The sequence below is a fragment of the Polypterus senegalus genome, chromosome 11 (assembly GCF_016835505.1).
Source record: "Polypterus senegalus isolate Bchr_013 chromosome 11, ASM1683550v1, whole genome shotgun sequence".
In the NCBI taxonomy this organism is placed as follows: domain Eukaryota; kingdom Metazoa; phylum Chordata; class Cladistia; order Polypteriformes; family Polypteridae; genus Polypterus; species Polypterus senegalus.
This window is the reverse complement of record NC_053164.1, coordinates 106,514,971-106,538,030: the sequence shown is the minus strand read 5'-3', so window position 1 is coordinate 106,538,030 and position 23,060 is coordinate 106,514,971. Positions and strand designations below refer to the sequence as shown.

Below are 23,060 nucleotides of genomic sequence, written 5' to 3'. Positions count from 1 at the left end.
TTCTAAAGAGCTGGAAAGAGCCTGGTATTTGGCTTTTTTAGTAACCAAGTATGAGAAAGAAAACAAAGAAATGAACTGCATATCTCTCTATTATAAAAAAAAATCCTGGAGACTTGAGCTTTATGTTAAGATCACGGAAGACACTTAAAAGACCCGCGGGACTAAAGAGATTGGCCACGCAGCGTCTTGCAGGAACCTTAAACATGAGACTTTGTGCCAAGAGATTGAACCAGGACCGTGTCGCGATGACGTAGAACATGAGATTCTTGCAAGACACGTCCTACTTACAACCAAATAACAGCACGGCCAGCAACACACTCAGTCGTGTTTTGGCTTTGAGCCCACACAGATCCAGGGCTCTTAGCGCATATAAAGACAATACGCTATAAATGAAACGTAGACGACTAAGTGAAGAAGAAAGCAGCGCGGAGAAAAGAGACTCAAATCGTTGGAGAGACAAAAAAGAAAAAGAATAATCTAGGTTCAAATTCAGAAAATAAGGAAAGTAATTGTCAGCCAGGAACAAGAGGAATTGAAAAAAAAGCATGTCCAATCTGGATGTTGGCGCTATACACATGCAGAGCAGGTTAGAGATTATGAAAGCAGGGGAATTCAAAAGGCTCCAAAAAAAAAAAAAAAATGTTGGCGCGATACACATTTGGAGAAAGTTAAAGAACATGAAAGTATGAAAATTAGAAAGTATAAAAAAAAGAAAGTAAAGATTGCAGTAGCGCAAACAAACAGAAATTATTACTCAAAAAAGGGAAAATAATCACCATGGACAAGGTGGCATTGAAACAAAAGCAGGATAAAGCGAGGTCAGAAATAAAAGAGAAGAAAACAAAGTAAAATGTCATAAAGAGGTTAAAAAACAAGGGGGCCAAACACATGCAGTGCAGGTTAGCGAATTCAAAAGACTCGTAGGCACGAAACACACGCAGAGCAAGATACAGAATAAGAAAGTAGAAAACAACAAGAGTGTCAAAACAAAGAAAGTAAACATCGCAGTAGCACAAAGAAAGAGAAATTATTACTCAGAGAAATAACGAAAAGGCGAATGGAGATCTTATATATGGACATAGGTGATATGTCAGAAGTACAGTGGGTACGGAAAGTATTCAGACCCCCGTCAATTTTTCACTCTTTGTTATATTGCAGCCATTTGCTAAAATCATTTAAATTAATTTTTTTCCTCATTAATGTACACACAGCACCCCATATTGACAGACAAAAAAAGAATTTTTAAATTGTTGCAGATTTATTAAAAAAGAAAAACTGAAATATCACATGGTCCTAAGTATTCAGACCATTTGCTCAGTATTTATTAGAAGCACCCTTTGGAGCTAATACAGCCATGAGTCTTCTTGGGAAAGATTCAACAAGTTTTTCACACCTGGATTTGGGGATCCTCTGCCATTCCTTCTTGCAGATCCGCTCCAGTTCTGTCAGGTTGGATGGTAAACGTTGGTGGACAGCCATTTTTAGGTCTCTCCAGAGATGCTCAATTGGGTTTAAGTCAGGGCTCTGGCCTGAACAGTCACAGAGTTGTTGTGAAGCCACTCCTTCGTTATTTTAGCTGTGTGCTTAGGGTCATTGTCTTGTTGGAAGGTAAATCTTCGGCCCAGTCTGAGGTCCTTAGCACTCTGGAGAAGGTTTTTGTCCAGGATATCCCTGTACTTGGCCGCATTCATCTTTCCCTCGATTGCAACCAGTCGTTGTGTCCCTGCAGCTGAAAAACACCCCCACACCATGATGCTGCCACCGCCATGCTTCACTGTGGGGACTGTATTGGACAAGAGATGAGCAGTGCCTGGTTGTCTCCACACATACCGCTTAGAATTAAGGCCAAAAAGTTCTATCTTGGTCTCATCAGACCAGAGAATCTTACTCCATGCGGGCTGTCATGTGTCTTGCACTTAGGAGAGGCTTCCGACAGGCCACTCTGCCATAAAGCCCTGACTGGTGGAGGGCTGCAGTGATGGTTGACTTTCTACAACTTTCTCCCATCTCCTGACTGCATCTCTGGAGCTCAGCCAAAGTGATCTTTGGGCTCTTCTTTACCTCTCTCACCAAGGCTCTTCTCCCCCGGTAGCTCAGCTTGGCCAGACGGCCAGCTCTAGGAAGGGTTCTGGTCGTCCCAAACGTCTTCCATTTAAGGATTATGAAGGCCACTGTGCTCTTGGGAACCTTAAGTGCAGCAGAAATTTTTTGTAACCTTGGCCAGATCTGTGCCTTGCCACAATTCTGTCTCTGAGCTCTTCAGGCAGTTCCTTTGACCTCATGATTCTCATTTGCTCTGACATGCATTGTGAGCTGTAAGGTCTTATATAGACAGGTGTGTGGCTTTCCTAATCAAGTCCAATCAGTATAATCAAACACAGCTGGACTCAAATGAAGGTGATCTCAAGGATGATCAGAAGAAATGGAAAGCACCTGAGTTAAATATATGAGTATCACAGCAAAGGGTCTGAATACTTAGGACCTTGTGATATTTCAGTTTTTCTTTTTTAATAAATCTGCAACAATTTCAAAAATTCTTTTTTTTTGTCTGTCAATATGGGGTGCTGTGTGTACATTAATGAGAAAAAAAAATTAATTTAAATGATTTTAGCAAATGGCTGCAATATAACAAAGAGTGAAAAATTGAAGGGGGTCTGAATACTTTCCATACATACTGTATATAAATGCTGTATTGTAAGGCTTTGAAGTTTAAGTCAAGAGAATTTCAAAAACAGAGTTTACCTCACATGCATTTTATTGGTTATTTTGCACAAAAAATTATTAACTGCTGATGAGGTAGATCGTTTTGTCTGTGCTGAAACTCCAAACAGAGAAAGCTATCCTGAATTATGGTACAAAGTCATTAAACACATGTCTCACTGACCTCATTAAAAAGATTCAGCACATTGGGACTCGAAATATTGCTTTTACAGAAGTTCTGAAATAAAAGTGAAACTAATGAAATAGCAACAATTCAAAGAAAAAAAAATCTTAAAAATGTGCATTTGGAAAAACAAAAATGGGGGTTGGCGAGCGAGGCAAGCAGGGGGTAAAGCCCCCTAGTTAGTGAAATAAAAAAGGTAAAAAAAAAACCTAAACAAAAAACATAGCTTTCTCCTAACCCATTAACAGCTGTGTTTGGTGTTCTTCCAGAGGGGTTTAAAGTGGAGAAAGACAAACAAATTGTGATTGCATTCACTACAATTTTGGCACAAAGACTTATTCTGATAAACTGGAAGAACCCAAACTCTCCTCTTAAGTCAGTAGGAAACCGATGTGTTGTACTATTTGAAATTGTAAAAAATCACATATTCAGTTAGAGAATCCGTACAGACTTTTTTCAAAACATGGCAGGATCTAATCAGTAATATTTTAAAATAAGCTCATAAAGCACAGAGAATTTAAAAATTTAGGTATGTTTACAGGTCTTAAATTTCACGCTGTTTGGCTTGCTCTCTCTCTCTCAGGGGTGGGGATCGGATTTGTTCTTAACTCAATTTTTCCTTTTGTAAAAACTTAATTGCAATAAAATTGATAAAGAGAGAAAAAAAAAAAAGATAGCTTGCACAAAATGATTTTTCACATATGAAATAGTACTTAGTTACACAGCCCTCAGGAAACATAATGGTCTTCAGATGGTTTACTGCATCCTTAGACTGAAAATGTATTGTTTCTTCAGATGACTTAGTCAGGTTTACAATTAGATTTTAGTGGGATTCAGAGTAGGACTCATTGATGTCTACTTCAAAACAGTCCATAGTATTTAGGAACATTAACTTACTAGAAGACCTAACAGCTTTTATAGAAAGACTGTTTTCAAGACTCATGGCTTGATATTAGGTGTCGAAATGCCTTGATAACCTTCATGCACATGTTGGAGGCCTCCAATACCACAGGAAGCGAAACAACTCTACAGCATTATGTGACCTTCATTATGCTCAACAGTAATGAGAGTGTTTATTTGAAAGCCTATTTTTTTTCCAATATAAACAAAAGGCTAGTAACCACTTCTAAACATAGTGGGTCTATAGAAAAGAAACACCTGCCTTCAAAATGTTAACATTTTGTTGCTTTGCAGCCTGAAATGAAGACACACAAAAAATATTTCTTCAGCTGTATTTACTCAATGAAACTTACAACAGCTGGGTATTCCAACAAGACTCATGGCTGTAGTCAAAGTAAAAGGTGGTTCCACAAAGTACTGACAAAGGGGGTGATCCTTTAACCATCTTAATGATTCAGGTTTTTTATTTTTTTCAGAACTTTTGCTATGTCTTTCACTTGGCTGTTATAAGTTGAACTAGCAAAATACCCGCGCTTCGCAGCGGACAAGTAGTGTGTTAAAGAAGCAATGAAAAAGAAAAGGAAACATTTTGAAAATAACGTAACATTGTCAATGGAATTGTTTTGTCACTGTTGTGAGTGATGAGTGTTGCTGTCATATATATATATATATATATATATATATATATATATATATATTTACACACACATAAACATATATACACACAAATACATATATATATATATACACACACACATATATAAACATATATATACATATACATACATATCTACATATATACACACACAGCTATTTCGTATCAGTGCAATACGCTGCTTGTTAAAACGGATAACTCCTGCTCTTACGTGCAAGTCTGCGTGGATATTATGAACTATCGATTTGTTCAAGTTCTATTTAAATTTTAAATAGAAGGAATTTTTATTTAGTCGACAGAAATATCTTTGGTAGGAATGGTAAAAACAGACAGGAATATTATTCGTGAATAAATCAACTCAAACCTTAAACAACTTATAATATTTTGCTCTCCATAAAAATATATCCTGTCAAAATTATACAAATTCAAATATGAACATGCTGCATAACAAAACCTAGAAATATAAATAAAATGTGTTCCTTTCAGCAATAACAAATCAAATCATTCAGTTGTCTTTGCTCATATGTCATTTTAGAGCTGGACGCCTGGCATCTTTTTTTGGCCACAGGTTTGTTTCTGTTTGGTGTGAGGTTCTGTGTTGTGGAGATTCTCAGGATGGATTGCAGGTGCTCATCAGTGAGGCGACTCCTGTGTGCTGTTTTGTTAGTCTTTATCACTGAGAAGAGCTTCTCACACAGATATGTGCTACCAAACATGCACAAGGTTCGAGCCGCATGTAGACGGACTTTTTGTTCTTCAAAGTCACCAAAGCGCCGTGCAAACTCAGTGCGCAGTTTATCAGCAAAGTGCGTATTTGGGAACACCATAGTGACGACTTGGTTTAACATTACTTGGCAACAGGGAAAGTGGGGCAAATTGGACTGGTGCATTTGTGTCTCCCATAAAAGCAGCTTCACTTTAAATCACTTTGTGATTGTGCACGGGTAAAAACGTCCGCTGAAGTGTCAGATTCTTATTTAATTCTTCTGCTTTCTGTATCTTCTGCATTGCATTCAGGTTACTTTGATGTTTTGTCTCATAGTGCCGTCTTAGATTAAATTCTGTAATTACAGCCACATTAGCTCCACAAATGAGACACACGGGTTCAGTAAACATATACTCAGCCTCCCATCGGTTTTTAAAGGCTCTATTTTCAGAATCAACTTTTCTCTTCAGCATCGTGTGAGCTAGCTTCACAATAACTTGCAGCATCATAAGCTAGACTTGATTAATGCGGTAAGTGTTTGGCAAGGCAGCTGAAGCGCTGCATTATGGGATCTGTAGTTTATTGTGTTACCAGCGCTTCATATACCCGGGTCATTAATAACAATAATACAGTATATAAAATGATCTCGGGGCGGATATAATTACACGGGCCGGATGTGGCCCGCGGCCCTTGAGTTTGACACATATGGACTAAATAGAACTTGAAAAGATATATTTTTTTGAAATGTGATCGCCAATTCAGATAGAGTTGACGCGCACTACAGCCTGCATGCCTCAATAAGTCATCCTCCCTCGCTCTTACTTTTTTACCATTCATCTAATGAATACACTGAGTATGGCTTTACCAAAACAATCATTGATGGCGAATAAAGTATCCATTATTCGAGTATGTAGATCGGGATATATATATACATATATATATACCTGCGTATCGCAGCGGAGAAGTAGTGTGTTAAAAAGCTAGAAAAAGAAAAGGGAACATTTTAAAAATAACGTAACATGACTGTCAATATACAGTATTTGTTTTGTGAGTGTTACTGAGTGTTGCTGTCATCAAGGATTTGATTATCATTATTTCTTTCAATCAGGTTCGTATTTGTAGGATGTGTTGTGTTCAAGTTACATTCCGTGTTTGTCAATCGCTGTAAAGATGACAGGTTTCATTCATCGATTCATTTCTTACTGCATCAATAAACAGCTCGCCTTCTTCTTTATCTGAGACCTGACACACTGCATGCACGGGGTTTTTTTTTTTTTTTACACTGTCTTCCTTTAGCGGACATTGACTTTTTCCACCGTGTGCTTTGTTTCCGCAGTAGCTGGATTTATGAATATGCTTGTATGTATCAGACGCTTCATATTTTTGCTGCCTTTTCAATTGTGTAATTCGGTTTTGTTCAGCCTTTTGGAACTGTTGCTTTTATCTGTGCACTGCGTCAGTTCACGTGAGCCGCTCGGTGTACATGCATCGAAGTTTCCCAGCTGTGCTGGTGCCATCTCGTGCTATGTCCATGGCTGTATTTAATGTTACCTTAGTCCTGGCACTTAAAACTTTCTCTCGCAGTTTCGCTGAGTTTGTACCAAACACCACCCTGACCATCTCATCTTCCTCTGCATAAGCACAGTCCTTAACCCGTGAATATTTAGTGGGAGTTTGCTGACGGACGGCCTTATATGGGCAGGCACTAAATTACAAACGCCAGCGGCAGCCTGTCTATGAACTTAATTTAAAGTGTAGGTTTACATCGTGCTTTGTTTCCGAAGTAGCAGAACTCATAAATATGGTTGTATATGTCACTCGCTCGCTTCTTATTGTTTCGCTGCCTTCTCAATTATATAATGCATGTTTTCTTCAGCACTTTTTGGAGGTCTTCCTGTTTTTCTATGTACTGCGTGATTACGTGGAAGGCGTGATGATGTCACACGAAACTCCGCCCCCACGGCGTTCAAGCTCATCTCCATTACAGTAAATGGAGAAAAACAGCTTCCAGTTATGACCATTACGCGTAGAATTTCGATATAAAACCTGCCCAACTTTTGTAAGGAAGCTGTAAGGAATGAACCTGCCAAATTTCAGCCTTCCACCCACACGGGAAGTTGGAGAATTAGTGATGAGTCAGTGAGTCAGTGAGTGAGTGAGTGAGTGAGGGCTTTGCCTTTTATTAGTATAGATTGAGTAAATACAGCTGGAGAAATATATGTGTGTGTCTTCATTTGATGCTGCAAAGCAACAAAATGTGAATATTTTCAAAGAGGTGATTCTTTTCAATATCCACTGTAGCTCTATTTTTACCATCTGTACATAAAACATTCTCTCACAAAGGGAGTGCAAGTGTCTGCACAATTCAGTCTGTTTTGGGTCTTTCAGCAGATCCTAGGGGGACTCGAAAGCATAAGTCTTTGTAGACAGTGCAGGCTGAGACCACTATTCTATACCTCTCTCAAACTGCCATTTATTATTTACTTATAACAACTCTTGCCGACTGCCAACAAGATCTCTAGATCCAAGTTCCTCTTATGACCACACCCTGGCAAATTTAACAATTTTTAAAATGAAAATTTTTCAGAACATTGTTTGGCACTGATTTTATTTTTAATATCCAAGTAGTGCTGGGTGATACAAGGAAATAATAAAATCAATTTTTTTAGACTTAATTTATAGACTTAATTAATTAATTAATTTCACAATTTTATTATTGTTTTCTTTTAACGAACATTTATTTTATTTGGACCAAAAATAAAAATACAAAAATGCCTACAGAAAACTTGCAACACACACTCTATGTTGTTAATAATAATAATATTTTCTTTTACTTTACTGTGACAGATTTTACTCCAACTAAAGTTGTTATTGCAAATTCTTGATATATGGCATATATGATTTTAGTTATAGCCCTTCTTTAACCATTTTGGTGTCACCAATATTTCAAATCTTCATTCCAAGAGTAAAATATAAATAAACCTTAATCAACCTTTTTCTACATCTGTTGTGGCTGTGATGACTCAGTACCAGAAATATTTTATGTTAACAAGGACCATACAGAAAAACTAAACCATATTATTTAACAAAACAAAGAAATGCAGTCGAAGGCACTCAAGCATTAAAACTGCTTTCCTTACAAGACTTACCAGTCTCATCATTTCCTGTAAGACAGTGGCTTTGGTAACATCCCCAGAAAAATGTGCCCCATGAGTTGTAGGAAGAGCCTCACCAAGCATATAAAGAAGCCGTATTGCTACTTCTACCTCCATAAATGGCAGACTTTGCCAGTTCCTAAAGACAAGAGATTTTACACTTAGAAATCCAAAAAACAAAAACAAACTAACAGCTGACAGTCTTTATTAGTTATTATATTTTGTTGCCCCTCATGATGAGATACACAGGACTGCCAATGTCAGACAACATATTCTGCATGCTTATGTAAAATTAACTAAAATCATATTATACAATTACTAATAAATATTTAGTACATTTAAATGTATTATTTACTTTGCAAAAAGAATGTACTGCAAATATGATATAAAGGGAAAACAACTTTACGCTGACAAAGGATAACACTCAGGAGAGTTCAACTACTAATGGACCAGGATCAAACTACGTGTAGTGCAGCTCCCAATACCCAAAAATACTATCTTTGTTGTACTGAAACACTGAATGATTGCACATTTCAATTCTTTAAATTGCTTTACTACACCTGCAGTGATGAGAGGGTATGACATAGAGTGTATGTATCGAAAATTGGAAGCATAATATAAACAAAAATCACTGTAAACTACAAAGGTTACTCCTATAAATAGCTCTGTGTAAGATTTGCCCCAGAAGGTAAGTGGTACAGACAGAAAAAAATAATTTAGTAATCGACATCTAATAATTAAAATGTTTCACTTGCATGTCAATATAAATTTGAATATTAAACATGAAAGCCAATCTGACCAAAGATCAAGCAAATTAAGACAACATGAATCCTATGTATTGTAAGTGCCACACAGGATAGACAGGCATCCTGACCAGGGATGTCATGCATAACGGCGTGTATAGAATTTACACTATAATTTGGTGTACAGACAAAAGGGGAAATGCACAAAAAAATCCAGATGCATAAATCTACTGTATGTGAACGCCAACTTCCATGTTCTTCCGCTCCATAAATCCCGGTCAGCGTGAAAAGTAATGCACAAGCACACGTCTGCTGTCCCACCCCAACTCCTCCTGGAAGTAAGCCTCTTTGAATATGCAAATCAATTTAAATAGCCCTTAAGCTCAACTTTTTGTGAAAAGACAATGGCAAAAGCACGGGGGAAAACAGAAGAATTTCAGCGAATACCAAGTGGAAGCAAGGAAAAAGTACTATTTGTTGGTTTAAACAGTGGTATAAACAACAAAGGGAAGTTGATCGAGTGACATACAGTGTCGGAGAAACTCGAAAGCTCAAGTTCACAAAGTCGCACAGTGCACGAAATAAAAAAGAAGTTGTCATATATCAAAGTCGCTGTGAAAAGGCGAGTCGTAGCCCCTTTACGCCAGGTTTAGGCTTTATACATCGCGATTTGAGCATGGAAATGTTTGTACGTAACATTTTTGTGCGTACACACGGTTTATACATGAGGCCCCAGGAGAGGATATTGGTGCCTGGTCAGAAAGACCCCAGCTGGGGTCCACTGGTGAGGGTGCTGTAGGAAGAGACACTCCTGGTTATTCAAGAGTCTTATGCCTTCCAACAGGCAAAAGCCCTGACACTGGAAGTACTCCTGGGTCTTCAATAAAAGTGACAGCACTGCGTTATCCAGGTGAGTCAGAGCTGGGAGGAAGGAAGGCAACACTAAATTGGAGGAGAGTAGTGCGGTAGAGAGTGGAGAGGAGGAGAAACAGGAAAAGAGACAACTTGCTTTTGAGCTTGTGTATACAAGGTACAGTATTTGTGTAATAAATGCCTTTTTATTTAACCCAGGACTGTGTTTGTGTGTTCATGTTTGGGACTTGGGGCTTGCTGGCAGCCCTAGCCTACACAGAATATAAAAAGTGATAAGCATTAATCTATATTTAAAATCCTTATAAATGTACAAAAAACATTTCATCATATTTTAATACACTAAAATAAGATACAAAATTTTGAAAAGCAGTCCCTGAAATTGATTTCATGGTTTTTAAGCATGTTATGTCATACTTTACTGAAATACACATTTAATTCCAAGAATTCAAAAAAATACTACTGAAATTCTTGTCAAAATATATAAAATTACTGTATTATTAATTCTGAACTGTAATGCATTTAAGTAATAATAAAAACCAAGAAGTATGTAAAATGAGATCTCAAATGCCTATTACTCTAATTATACTAGATGCATATGTACTGTTTCTTTTGACATTTTTATTAAATATGTTGCATGCTTATCTATAGCACTGTTTAAATTACAGTATATAATAAAAAGCAAAAGAAAAAAAAGAATATCTAGAACCAACAAAGGTAACCTGCACTTCATACACAGTCCATTAATAAACCATATTCATTAATTTGCATAAAGCTAACATTGCATTAAACCAAATGGTTTAAAACTTGCTAAAAGACATACAAATTCAGAGTGTTAACTTAAAACTATTTATGAAGAATGGAAATGAAAGTAAAATAAAAAATAACTATTCTACCTTAATGATCAATAACTTATAGGCAACACAAGTTAACCTCTTGTTGGGAGTTGCGTTTTCTTATTATATTGATTCTTTTTATGTTCAAAAAACAAAGCAGAATGTTTTTCTAGATGTTGTGAAGGACAGCTGGGGCACTCCAACAGTGGAAGGACTTGGGGGGAAAAAGCATCTATAAGGCACTACCTTCCCTGGGATGCTAGAGGGCAGCCCTCCTGAGTGGCTATGGCACCACGGATCCCTGCAGGGCACACTGGGAGTTGGAGTTTGGTACAGCCCGGTTGGGTTCCGTGGAGGCTACCAGGGTGAGCTGTAGAGCCCTACAGTGGACTTCCACCACACCTGGGACTGATTCCAGGTAACGCTGAATAAAAGGAGCCGCCTAACTCCATTGGGGGAGTCAGAGTCAGGAGGAGGTGGACGAAGCTTGCCAAAGAGGGAGTGGAGGTGGAAGGACTGAAAGTCAGAGACAAGAGAAGAAATGACAGTGCTTTGGTGCTTCTATTGTGATGTGCTCTGGGGAGCTAGGAAAGCACCCAATTTGTGAAAAATAAAGAGTGTTGTGTTTTGCACCTGACAGTCTGTATCGGGTTAGGGCAGCTGTATGCACCCTTGGGGGTCCACAACATACTCTGCATGAACAAACAACAAAGCAGAGAGTTCCCTCTGCCTGTATTAATGCTTTAAGTGACAATAGCTTTATTATTTGTTGTGCTTTTAAAAACCAAGTCACACATTACAGCCAAATCATATAAGGAAACATAAGCAAATATAATGTATTAAATGAACATATATAATTTTGAACAAAAACCAATAGTTTCCTAAAAATATTTTTTTTAAGTTAATTACTCTATATGCACATACTCCAAAGATCCTCTCTTTCATTTAAATTTGTTTTACTTTCTTCTGCAATGTATATTTGTTGTATAACTTTGAAAGAAAATACAAACTACTGCTTACTGTACTGTAGCATTGAAGACTCTACACACAGCTTCTAACAGGAGCTCCGGAGACACCTGGGCTATTCTGTCTAAGAGAAGTTTTAACTGTTTTCTGTATTCTACAAACATTGCTTCATCTTCACCCTAGTTCAAATAAGACAGAAAACATTCACAAGAACAGTTTAATACAGTAGCTCGTGCTTATAACAATATAAAGAATGAGTGGAAGAATGGTAAATGCATAATGCACTGTACTGCATAAATGTATTGATGTCTCATTTTTATTGATAAAAAGGTCAAAATTCAAATAAGAAATATGTTCAAGGAAATTATTAAGCTATTATATGTAGCTATCTGACCTAGCAAACCAGACTTTAAAGCCAAAAGTGCTTGCTAAAATGGATTAACTGATATGTCCTTAACAACATTATAATATAGTACCACATGTTGTGCACCAAATATAACTAAAAATTACAGGCTCCATGTCTTTTTACACATACTGCCTATTTCAGAAATCAAGTAGTAAATTGGTAAATACAGAACACATAAGTGGATTCAAGAATTCAGTGAAAGAAGATTAAAGTCTTTGTACAATTCCCAGGAATCGTCTGATCAGTTTATAAGACAAAAGCTATAAAAATGGACACAAAACTTTATTGCATCCTAATGAGCAATGACTGACTTTTATAATAGTGAACCTATCAAAAGGGACTTGATGCAGCTTGATCATGCTTTCTAAAGTTATTTATTTGAAGTCAGTTTTGGAAACTACAAGAATTTGAAAATAAGGGATCCACTCTCCTTCCAAACTAAGCAGAAAATTAGGCATCTCCAGTCACAACCCAAGCATTACTCACTTCACAGTTGCTATATTCCACCAGTGAAGGGAGAGGCACATTCATATGGCAGTGAAACATAAAGACAGTTTTCATTAAAAAGGAAATGGGGTTGTCAAACATGGCAAAACAGCGAAAAAGCAGTAGCATATATAAAGGTATGCTTCAAATATTTTCCTCTGCTTTTTTTCAGTTTCACAGCCATAATTTTGTTTATGTCTTACATGCATCTTTGTGTTTCTACAGGCTACTATATAAAACCAACTACTACTGCTCAACACTGTATTTGCTTTTGAACCAAAATAAAATGTGGGAAAAGACATTTATTTTTTGACTGCTATTGCCCTGGGAAAATTGATGGGAATGTGTGACTAGGTGAATTTCAGTAAATTCCTGGAATTATGGTTGCCTTCACAATTTCATAGACTAGTATACAAGAAAAGATGCTAATATCTACCTCATTTTCAAAATTGTATTCATCATCATATGTCAGTTTCTTCATGACAGCCAACATGATAGCCTATTACAAAGTATATGAAGAAAGAAGCTTTAAAATTTATTTATTTCAGCATTCATTCTAAAAATGTATTAAGTAGGAATTTCAAACAAATACAGTAGGAGGGCCTACCTCAACATTAGTTTTCTGCTGATCTGTAAGCACAGTGAGCTAAAAAGGGGGAAAGAACAAAGATGCTATGATGGCACGTCTTAATATAAATAAATATTCTCAATAATATTGAATGTTAAATATTAAATACTAACTATTCTAAATAATACATTACAGAACTCTACAAATACATTAAAAATGGCAAATATCAATGCTGACAAAGTAGGCAGTATTAAATCATACTTTTACGATGTGAAATTAAGTATAAGCTGTGATCACTTCTGTTAGTAATACCACTATTAACATTAGGTGTAGTTTTGCACTGTTAAATGTTGGTACTATGAATGAACAACGATGTCAGATTATGAAAACAATGATGTTTTGCCAAACTGAGACATATTTATGTGGGCAAGAATATATGGATGATGCCGCTTGTTAAATGGATGTATAAAGATACAGGTACTAACTTAATAATTATTTGCCCAAAGCTACCATTTAAAGCCAGAAAACACCCATCAGCTCTGAAAGTAGATTGTCAAGTTTTCCAAGAAAAAAAATAAAAGGCAAATCCACAAACTACATTAATGAGACAGTGTAAGAAACAGTCAACTAGGTACAAACAAAAACAAAAGAACAATTTTTGGCCAAATTAATAATGTCAGACAGGATTAAAACAGTATGTCGTTAACAAAGTATTTCTAATGTTTCGATATACATGTTAAAACATTCTTCATTAACCCATTCCTGTAAGTAACATATTGTAAAAGACAATTCAAATTTTAATTATTATTCATGCAGTAATAAAACAAAATGAAAACATGGTAAAGTTACTTCATAAGGCAAAGTTCATAATACACAATAAGTACTAATTTAAATGTTTTATTCGTCAGAATAACTAGTGTTGATCCTGAATATTCACTGGTTGGCCAGCTGAGATGAACATTTTTTTCACAGTGCCCCATGATGCACTGAGAGGCCAGCGTGACATCACAGAGATACAGCAACCATGTACAGAACTTTCACATATGCCTAGTGTAAGATTTACATCCTGCATAAGTTTTACAATAATAAAAACAAAGACACCTTTCAGTAGTTTAATTTGAGAGGTACATTTGCTAATTACAAGGAGTACCATAACACTAACTCCAGGGCAGGACCACATGGCTACTTTGCATGTATAACTAGCCATGCAACCCAAGTAGAATGTCAAAACAAGCCTTACAAAGAGCTCTGTCCTTGACAGAAAACTCAAGAGGCCTTGTGAAATAATAACGAAAGATGCATCTCTTTTTAGAAAGCATTTCTTTCTTCTTGATGGAAGAAAAAACGTGCAAAGCATCTGAAAAGACATACAGCAAACAAAAAGTTTGGAACAATGCAACTAGCCTGTCCCATGCTGCCTCTTTTATGACAAGACTAATCTGTGCCCCAAGATTATAACTCTGTCAGAGCGATAACTTATATTTTATTTACTTATTTTTCATTTGTGGCCATTTGTTTGTGGTAGTTGTTCAATCAGCTTTTTTTTGTTTAAGGCATTCTGGCACTGTGTTTAGCACTGCTGCCTCACAGCACAGATCAAATTTCTGGTCACAATAATCAGTTGAGCATAGTTGGCAGATTCTTCCCTAGCCCTCAGGGACACTTAAAACACAACTAAAACATACACAACATACAATAAGACATGTTAACTGCTACCTTTTCTTCCCTGCACATATATTCAATATTTTTTATAGATTGGCCTATTTGATTTTTGCCTAGTTAAGCTGGTCTATCTGTGGTATTTTAAAATTGAGTATTTTGCAAACTAAACCAAGAGTCATCCAAGGCAGTTACACCCATCAAGGATTCAGCAAGGTTCCAAGAAATGAAGTTTGACTGGTAGCAGACCATCCTTTTGATATAAACATAATATCTATCTCCGTATTTCATGAGGACATGCTGGGGACAAACATATATTAGAAAAACATGAATATTTTTTATTATTTTATTTAGCTAATGCATCTACTCATGGTGACTTTAAACTGTTCTAAAAGGTGGGTTTCAGTGTCATTTTTGACAAACTTTACATTTTACACCTCCAACATTGACAGAGCAAACAAAAACCATACATATGGCAAATATGAAAGCTATATTTTATAATAGAACTGATAAATTAAAATTCAATTCAGAACAAAATGCAAAATAAGGGCATTTAAATTTACATATTGGTCATTCACTTAAGCATCACATGCCATGTAATAAGAACATCACTTGATGTAAGTGCAATATTAAATGCCCTCCAAACATTTTGGAGTAATGGGCAGTAATTTCATCAAAAGCATCTACAAATTAGTCTGACTGATAAGAGACATGCACACATTAAAAAAAATCACATTTGTTCAACAACTCTTTCATACTTCAATTTTTTGCAGCACCATAATTACTTACAGCTGAGAACTTGTGAAGTATAATTCTAAGTAGCAACACACAATGCAACTCTCACTGAAAGATGGTAAAACCTACCTGTTTTAAAACATGCAAATAGTCATAACAAAATCCAATGATATTTAATGAGATATCATCATCTTCATGGACTAAAAGTTGCAGCATTAGGGGCACTTTAGCTTGAATAGCCTGGAGAGTCTCCTGTGCATTCTTCATATCTCCCAGTTTTACTAGTTTTGTCCAGCTGATTACGAGTGACTGGCCCATTCCATTTACTAACTTTGAAAACCTGGCCAGAAAATCCACATCTTCTTCCTGTTTATCAAATATTCTCAAATCAAAGTCATGCCAGATGTAGATAAGACAATGTAAATAATAATTATTTTATACCACACTAAAATGACGTGTTATATTTTTTTCCCCAAAAATGTAGTGTCTGAGAATCAAACTGATCTGACAGTAAATTACTGTACCAATTGCAGTTTATTTTTATTAGAAGAAAATCAGGAGATGGATAAAAGTTGTGAGCAAGTAACCAAATACACAAGATTTTAATTAACAAAGCCCAGGGCATGAAAACAAAAATAGTTTAAAATAAACTGAGTGCATGTAACCAGAGTCAAAAACTTCCCATCAAGGTATGGGAAGGATTAATAACCAAGCATATTTAGGTACAAATTCTTTACACAGTGTTTTTTGTCATATTCACAAACCTGGATAACCAGGAAGTACACGACACTGACTTTTTACATTGTTGTGGAAATATACAAATACCTAACTGTACATGCTTTCATTCTAATATCCTCTGGTCTTGCATATGTCACACAACAAATGTGGCAAAATGAGTGGATATGAGGAATGGTCAAATACATTTTCACAGCAACATATTTCTTAGATTTTGTATTATCCAAACATCTAGGCTAAGAAAGAATCATCCCAAATTCAAAGTCACATTTTTTTTCTTACCTTGAAAAATGCCTATGGTTAAGAGCAAAACACAGCTCTTCAAAATAAAGAAGGCTGCTGATGATCCTGTTAGAGTAAGTGTCAAACTGCCCTGCATTAGTATACTGTAATTTAAAATCTCTATACAGCACCTTCAAATGCAAATCTTTCAGAAAGGTAAGCCTATACAAAGTTGTACAATAATGTTGGAAGATACATTTTCAATAATTTAGACATAGTTTAATGAGGTGAAAGAAACCCAGAATTATATTTTTTTCTTTTTATACAGCTTTAACTGCACTCTTGAATATCTTCAGTTACTTGCCTGTTAAGCTAAGATTGTATTCACCACAGAAAAAGTGTGTAGCCATTAGGCCATACTAAACTCAACAAAACTATGTGTTCAAACCATTCTTTATCTGGATATTCTGGTAAATTTCTAAATGTAGAACCAAATATTGTACTATACTTTAATTCTTGATAACTTTTATACATGTAAAACTAAATTCTTATATTAACCTAATGCACAGATTTTTTTTTTTGCCTTACCGTTCATGTAATTGTTTTTCCACTGCTGAAATAGCAGAGAACTAAAAAATGTGCAAATACCTAGCTTTAGTTTAAACATAAATAATATTAGCACTCAACATAAGACTACTTCAAGGAGGCTGATAACATTGCATTGAAACATGTCATACTAAGGCATACTTCACACTCAAAGAACATTCATCTATTACTGAAGATGATAAGAGGGACATGAAGTTTTGTTTTACTATGCTTGGATTTGCCAGCTTCATACCTGTTCAATATTGAAGAAACCTGCTGTCTGTAGCACCTGACATAATGACTCCACTAGCTTAGTTTTATCAACAGGATCCATGCCTTTGTTGATAATCTCCAACAGACAGTCACATGCTTCTTCTCGAAGAACCTCCACCGACATATGACTTAGCAGCATATTCACAAACCTGAAAAAAGCAGGACATTCCTCAGCAAACTGTTTTTGACAACAAAATTCATTTGAGTTTCAAGCAGCCCTACTTTGAAATGAGGTTTTTGAAACAGCTGTTTGTCTTCCTGCATGCCCTATAAATTTATAATTATTTACAGAGGTACATTAATTAGGGTGTTGGTACTCTGTTAGCCATTATGGATGCAATGAGAAGTCAAGCAAAATTATAGCTTTAATTGCCTAACTGAACAGATTACAAAATGTAAACTTTTGAGGCAATTGAGGTCCCTTCTTCATGTATTTACATAATTTATCATTAAACACAAACAGTACATTATTCTACACTATATTACATATATGTTAACTTTTAAAATAATTCATGTAGATTTTACTTCATTGTCTATGGGAGGTATTTTTTGCTAAAAAGGAAATGAAAATGCAATCTTTCTTTTGCAATTTCATTTTCAAAGTCTACACATAACAATTTTGCAAAAATTAAAATTAAAATGAAATAACCCCATTTGCAATTTCATTTTCAAAGTCTGCGCTCAAGAATCCCGCAAAAATTAAAATTAAAAATAAACACCCCCATGTGCAATTTCCTTTTCAGCCTGAATTGCAATGAAGCTTCAAAAATTAAAAGTAAAATGCAAATTAGCACTGGCGCCACCTGTCAAGTTCTCAATATGCAAATAGAGCAGCTCAATGGGACAACCACATGTGACAAAATAAATTTCTGGAAGGTACAGGCAGCTTCAAAAAAGATGGAAACTGGTGTGCAAAAAAATGGCAAGAGACTTAATGGAGTTGGCAGACTGTGAGAATGAAAGTTTTATATTACTTAGATGCGAAGTGATTATAGATAGGCTTGGAGATGTCGAGGCTTTTGCCAACACGGAGGTAAATGATGTTGTATGGTGGTTTTTACATGAGATTGTACATCACCCGAGTACTGCATCAGTGGGCATTACAATCCGTGCAGCACCAGGTTGGCCTTGGGTGAACATTACCATAAATGTTATAAAGATATATCTGTTTCATAGAATAAAGGCCAAAATGAATATTCATTTTTGCAGCACTTTTACGCGAAGAAATTGTAAAAGACAGATTGCATTTTTATTTTATAATTTTAATTTCCATTTCCTTTTTTGCAGAAAATACCTCCCATGCATTGTCTGCATGAATTCGTACTATGTTTTCTATACTAGTTTTTTAATAATAAAAAAAAACCTCATAATAAAAACACATCAATTAAAACTAACAATCTCAAATGCATTTTATTTTACAGTTCCTAACTGTGAAAACAAAACTAAAGATAAACATAAGCCTTTGGGATCTTGCATTTTTTATGTGATCCAAACAAAGAATTAAAAGATACGAAGAAATTTAATGTGGCCCTTGATCATGACTTTTTGCGTAAGCTTCAGGGATTCTAGTGTTAGGGACTGTTACAAAAGTATGAACTTTATCACTGCAATCCCCTATATCACACTAAGATTTTTCAGCTTATCATGTAACTGTGCAAATTCCTTCCATGGATTGTTTTTTGCACATTTAGAAGAGTATCTTCTATCATTGATATCAACAGTATCTGGTTCAAAGAAGGACCTCCTGTTACTAAAGCTATATCCCAAATTATCAATCGTCAATGAAAAGAACAAGTCTCTGCCTAATGACGCAAATGTGGGGAATCCAGCAGGCACAGTGAGGGACATAACTTCCTAACACCTAGATATATTCTTCATTGGAGGTGAGCTTTCACTTATCTAAGTGAAGGCAAACACCTTGTTCAGGGGAAGGACTTGCCATGTGCTGCTGCTTGGCAGACATACAAGAAGACATCAGCATCACGACTCTCTGATATTCATCACTTGTCAGTCCACTACAATAACAAGAGTATATTCATTTACTTAATTTGAGAAATGCATCAACACTCACACTGCAGCAGTGATAGCTGGCTCACAATACAATAATATTATATTTTGTACAGTTTATGCTATTCACATATTCTTAAACAACCTAGCTTCCATTAAAATAGACTTGAAATGTTATAGATTTACGCTGTTTTAACCTTGTCCAATTAGAAATTTGATTTAGAAATCAATTGCTTGAAAAATGTCTTAATATAACAACAACATCATAATTTATTTATATAGCACGTTTTCATACAAATTATGTAGCACAAAGTGCTTTACAAGATGAAGAAAGAAAAAAGAAAAATATAAAAATAAGATTAGGCAATACTAATTAACAAAGAATAAAGAAAGATCAGATGGCCAGGAGGGCTGGAGAAAAAAAAAAATGTGCAGGGGTTCCGAGGCCACAAGACCACCCAGCCTCCACTAGGCATTCTAAGAAAAATAATTTAATTGTCCTCATTGTTTTCAGGCTTCACATGAAAGAATTAGATGATGATGGTCATGTGGACATCTGACCTTTAATCCATCAATGTAAGTACTGAATGGTGCACTTTATATCATTTCCATTTATATAACAATTTATTCAATTATTTAATCATTCAAACAGTCATTTACCTTTCATTGGCAATAAGATTTAGATCAATCCAAGAGACAAAGGCTCCAACCACCTCTAGGCACTGACATGTCAGCTCAGAATTTGAATGCTGGTAAGTCTGCAAGATCTGGTACCAAGACTCCACGAGATTCGGAATGCATTGTTCTCTCATAGTGTCTTTGATAAGAGTGTTTCTACGTGTCTCCTAAACATAATGGGGGAAAAACATACATATAAAAAACACACATGCAAGATCCACAGAAAATACACGCAACCCACAAAACACTACACTGTTGTGAATTTAAAACGACATGCGTACCTCTGATGAATGAACAATATCCCTGTCAACTACTTCAGCATCTATGGCCATCAAAATTCTTAAGTAGAGGTCCACACCTCGAGGATTCAGACCAGCCACTGACAGAATATCAAAGAAGAACTTGGGCCATTTAGTTAAGTATTCAGTAATAAACACCAAAGCAAAAACCTGAGCTGCTTTGTTGCGAATGAATGTCTTTTCAGGCTGCACACTGATCAACTGCATAGAAATAAACAGAGAAATACAGTATCAGTAAACCTCAATTACCATTCTGATTACAAGCCAGGCTAAAATGCTGTTCGAGTCTTACAATATGGCTTTTATATACAAAGATACATATGAAATTTTCAACTGAAGTTCAAAAGATTGCTATCAGTTAATCCAACATTTCACCAACATTTAACATTTGTATCTTTGTTTGCATTCGTTTCCAATGAGTTCCAATACTATTGTTCTCAAATGTTCTTAGTCTCATCCTGTTTCATACATTCTAGATCTAGGAATCATTCATTTGAATTTAAATTTTAGATCTTTGCTTTCTATATTCTTGAACAAAATGCTTTAAAATTGTAACAGACTTGAGCTAAATTAACATTTATAGCAAAATAAACATAAAATAATATTTGCACATTCTTTTCTAGAACTGCTTTTACATGACTTGTCCTTGTCCATTTTTTCTTGAATCGTATTATCTTAATAATAATCAGCTAGCTATGAATGCTCAGATTAGCCATCCAATAAAGGACGCAACTTGCCTCTTTCACACTAAGCAGAAACATCATACATACTGTACATGAGAAAACTCTTGTTTATGAAGACGTAATACACTGCATAAGTATAAAAAGTTAAGTAAAGACGAAAAATGTGTGAAAATATTGAGGTTGTGATGAAATGCGTACCTCTGTAATACACACACTGCCCCAAAACAGCTGAGAATTTTTTTCCATTTATACTGGCTAAGTGAGACATTGTAAGATTGAAGACACCTGTAATACTAACTAAGAAAGATCAGTCTGCATGAAGTGTCACTATAATACAATTATTTGTTGTAAATTCCAAACGGGTTTTAGTAATTTTGTTCAGGCTATTTGGGAATGAATTTGTAGAATAAGCAAGAATTCAATTCTTTTCTCAGCTTTTTCTTTTGTTTAACTACAAACCAAAGAAATGCAAGTATGGATGACCAAAGACTTTTTAATTTCAAAAATTTTTAAGAATAATGGTGCATTATTTGAATACAATGCAAGGGATTCCAATATTTTTAGGGAGTGTGATATACAAGAAGTGTTTTTAATTGCTTCAAAGAACAATTATTAAATCATGTAGAAAACAAAAGTGAATTCACCTGTGCCTGCAGCCATGTCATTAAGGTCTCTCTGACAAGTTGCTGCTGACCTGCCGTCAATTCAGAGTATCTGTGAAAGTAAAACATTAGGAAACAGCATGTATAATAATTTGGAGATCAATAAATAATACTTATACACTATCTGCACTCAGTAACCACTATATTAGGTTCAATTGCTAATTAAAAGGTTTAGTGGTTTAACCAAACAATAGAATGGGCAAGGCCTAGGATGTAAGTACCTTTGAACATGACATCACTTGGTACCAGATGTCGTGGTTCCAGCACCTCAGAAACAAATATCCTTTTGGGATTTTCACACATTGCAATCTATTGAGCTTACAGTGAATGGTGCAATTAAAAACAAAAAACATTTAGATAATGGCAGTTCTGTGGGCAGTGACATCTAGTTAATTAGTGAGGTCAAAGGAAAATGATCAGACTCAATCAACTCCACTCACACTGACTGTCCCCAAGAGGGAAATCTGCTTTGCTAGCCGTGTTTTTAAAGAGAGACCAAGATGTCGCATTAGAAACACAGTAAACAAGAACTCAACTATTAAACATAACTTTGTACAACTAAATATGATATTTTAGCAATCTCTACTGCTACTTCTTTGATAATGGTTTCTTGTAGGGGAATGGTTTTTCTTCCATAAAATTATTATAATTATAAATTATTGTTTAGCTTTTGTAAAATTAAGCTATAGAAAACATTTATCACGCCACCTAACAAAATCATCTACCACTTGACTAGGTCTTGTTTTTATCTCATTAACATGTTTAAAAAAATCCTCAAAACTGGGCAAGTGATTAACAAAACTGAATTATTGTACAGTAATGTTGCCTGATCCGGTAATTGTAAGCATCACACTATCACTGATTTTTCTGAAGCTACAGAATCTCTAGCCTACCTGCATACATCAGAGTCAATAATTTTCAACATACATGTTTGATAATGACTGACTGTTTGACTTAGTTCTTAACCTAGAGAACATACATTATAAGCCATAATTCTAGAAACTTATACAAATTGTACTATACAGGACCTAATTTTCTACACCTTATAAAATCAGCACTATAAAACAATCCATTTCAAACTCAGGCTCAAAACTTTTTAATCCCATCTCATATGTGATACTTCAGATTTAGCAGTGACCAAAATCCCTAAGGAATGTTTTCAGAAGAATATTGAATTTAGGTACTAGCCAATTACACCTAAATAAGTAGCCACTTAGTATACTTAAGCATTTTAGTTAAATAACAATGTATAACAGGTTACACACATCTGTCCTGAAGGCCTTGTGTAGACTGCTTTTACATGCAGAAATAAGACATTTAAAATAAACTCTTTAATAATTATAATGA

The 23,060-nt window shown here is 35.4% G+C and overlaps 1 protein-coding gene across 1 annotated transcript in view; it reads right to left on the bottom strand.

The window, feature by feature from the left end:
• xpot (exportin, tRNA (nuclear export receptor for tRNAs)) overlaps positions 1-23,060 on the bottom strand; it is a 79,766-nt gene that overhangs the window by 31,138 nt on the left and 25,568 nt on the right. Inside the window, exons 5-13 of the mRNA XM_039769445.1 lie at positions 21,696-21,765; positions 20,351-20,569; positions 20,052-20,236; positions 17,365-17,533; positions 15,699-15,935; positions 13,215-13,253; positions 13,044-13,106; positions 11,770-11,894; positions 8,295-8,439 (exon numbers count right to left, since the gene is read on the bottom strand). Of these exons, the coding sequence (XP_039625379.1) occupies positions 8,295-8,439; positions 11,770-11,894; positions 13,044-13,106; positions 13,215-13,253; positions 15,699-15,935; positions 17,365-17,533; positions 20,052-20,236; positions 20,351-20,569; positions 21,696-21,765 (1,252 nt within the window). The remainder of the gene's footprint in view (positions 1-8,294; positions 8,440-11,769; positions 11,895-13,043; positions 13,107-13,214; positions 13,254-15,698; positions 15,936-17,364; positions 17,534-20,051; positions 20,237-20,350; positions 20,570-21,695; positions 21,766-23,060) is intronic.